Raw genomic sequence first — 2,614 nt, 5'->3', positions numbered from 1 at the left:
ATCAGGCCAGTGGGGCAGCAAATAGTTAGGGGCGAGATCAGGCAGGCAGGCAGGCAGAGGTGGTTAGTGGCAATCAGGCCATCAGGGGCACAGTTAGGGGCAATCAGACAGGCAGGCAGAGGCAGTTAGGAGCCAAAAGTCCTGGATTGCGAGAGGGATGTCTGACTGTCGGTTTAGGCCCGATCCAGACTGCCAGATTAGAGAGGGTGCAGGCCAGGCTACGGGATCACCCAACCCCATGCATAAATTTCATGCACCAGGCCTCTTGTATGATATTAAATAAGAAAAAAAGTCAGGAAGCATCCTTAGAGTGGATAATTTTGCATGCTCGATTTCGAATCTGTTTGGTCTTCACACCATACACAATAGGATTGAGCAAAGTTGGAACAAGCAGGTAAAGGTTGGACAAAAGAATATGAATGTAAGGTGGAATGTGGAAGCCAAACCTGTGTGTAAAGAAGGAGAAGAAAGCCAGGAGATAAAACTCAAGGAAGACACAAATGTGAGCAATGCAGGTGTTAAAGGCTTTCAGCCTGGCTTCCTTCTGAGGCAGACTGAAGACAGTTATAAATATTTGAATGTAGGATACTGTGATGAAGATTATATCAAAGCCAAGTACACTGAAAGCCACAAACAGACCATAGATCTTGTTGATTCTAGTATCTTCTGCTGCCAATTTCACGATGACCATGTGCTCACAGTATGAATGGGAGACCACAGTGGTCCAGTAATACTTCAACCGGCATTTGATGAGGATGAGACATGGAGTTGCAAGAAGGGCTCCTCTGAGTGTCACCCCAATCCCAATCTGAGTGAGAAGTTGGTGGGTAAAAAACCTAGACAAAATGTACATATTCCTAGAAAAATACAATCTTCCAAAACTCAATCAGGAAGAATCAGAAAACCTGAATAGACCTATAATTACCAATGAAATTGAAGCAGTAATCAAAAAAACTTCCAGCAAACAAAATCCCTGGTCCAATGGCTTCATGGGGGACATTTAGCAAACATGCAAAGAAGAAGTAACACTGATCATCCTCAGATTATTCCAAAAAATTCAACAGGAAGGAACACTTCAAACTCTTTTTATGAAGCCAGTATTACCCTAATCTCAAAACCAGATAAAGACACTACAAAAAAAGACAACTACAAATTAAAAGGCAAAAGCCACATGATCATATCAATTGATGCTGAAAAATCAATTGACAAAATCCAACACCCTTTTTTGATAAAAACTCTCAGCAAAATGGGAATAGAGGGATCATACCTCAACATAATAAACACCTTATATGACCAACCTACAGTCAACATCATATTCAATGGGAAAATACTAAAACCATTTCCTCTAAAAAGAGGAACAAGAGAGGGATACCCACTTTCACCACTCTTATTCAACACTAGAGGTCCAGTGCACAAAATTTGTGCAAGGGCCTTGGCCTCTGCCCCCAGGGCAGCCAACTCTGCCTTGGACCCTGCCTCCTGCCACAACTGGGGGCCTCTGCCACCTCTACCTCAGCCTCCACCCACTAAGGCTTTCTCAAGAAAAAAGGATGTCCAGAAGGACATCCCATCTAATTAGCATATTATGCTCTTATTATTGTAGATAGTACTGGAAGTGCTAGCCATAATGAGCAAACAAGAAGAAGAAATCAAAAGTATCCAAATTGGAAAAGAAGAAGAAAAACTGTCATTATTCACAGATAACATGATATTGTACATAGAAAACCCTAAAGACTACAGCAAAAAATAAATTAGATTTAGTAAATAAATTCAGCAACTTAATAGGATATGAAATTAACATCCAGAAATCTATGGGACTTTTATACACCAATAATGAACTCACAGGAAGAGAAACTAAAAAAAGAATTCCATTTACCATTGATACCTAGAAATAAACTTAACTAATGAGGTAAAAGACCTGTTATATGAGAAGCAAATATTTTTATAAGCAATTGGGTTTCACAAAGGCCAATGTAAAAATTTGCATTCCTGAGACCTCCTATAACCCCTCTGTGTATGCAAATCAGTACTAGACAAAAAGAATGCTGTTCAAAAGTAAATTTTAAGCTTAATTAAAAAAAAGAAATTTTTAAATCTCTTCTGCTACTATTTACATGGTAAACTAAAGGTTATTATCAAGCATTAAATCTAATCATTAATTAGTCACCATAAGTAAAAAGAGACACTTAAAATATAGGCATGACAGTATGAGCCAGCATCTGAAAAGCAATCAAGTGTGTTGCTTGGTTTAAAAGAAAGAAAAAAGATTTTTAAAGGAAACTTCCTAAATGTGGCCTAGAAAGTTCTCTGGGAGGAAATAAATGGAGGTTTCCTTCAAATATGTGAAGAACTGTAATTAAAAGGTAATGTATTAGGCCTCAGAAAGCAAAAGTAAATCATTAGCATTTTGCCTCCTTAACAAAGGTTATGTCATTGTGCTCAAAGACTGATAGCAGAAATTCAATTAGTACCATTTACTGTCCACACCCAAGGACAAATGAAGTTAGAAAATAAACCTCCTTTCAGACTGATTTAAATTGGTAAATTGAAATAAATAAATATTTAGGGGAACTTAGTTGTACTAGGCAGGAACCTATTCCTGGAGCATTAACTA

At 38.1% G+C, this 2,614-nt stretch overlaps 1 protein-coding gene across 1 annotated transcript; it reads right to left on the bottom strand.

The window, feature by feature from the left end:
- Positions 1–292: 292 nt before the first annotated feature.
- Positions 293–853, bottom strand: LOC102435967 (olfactory receptor 52A5-like). Its single transcript, XM_006094621.1, has one exon. It carries the CDS (start codon positions 851–853, stop codon positions 293–295), a length of 561 nt encoding a protein of 186 aa, XP_006094683.1.
- Positions 854–2,614: the final 1,761 nt, after the last annotated feature.

This window comes from Myotis lucifugus, unplaced genomic scaffold (assembly GCF_000147115.1).
Source record: "Myotis lucifugus unplaced genomic scaffold, Myoluc2.0 scaffold_138, whole genome shotgun sequence".
NCBI lineage: Eukaryota > Metazoa > Chordata > Mammalia > Chiroptera > Vespertilionidae > Myotis > Myotis lucifugus.
Note: the sequence above shows the minus strand (reverse complement) of the source record. Positions and strands in the feature narration are given on the sequence as shown.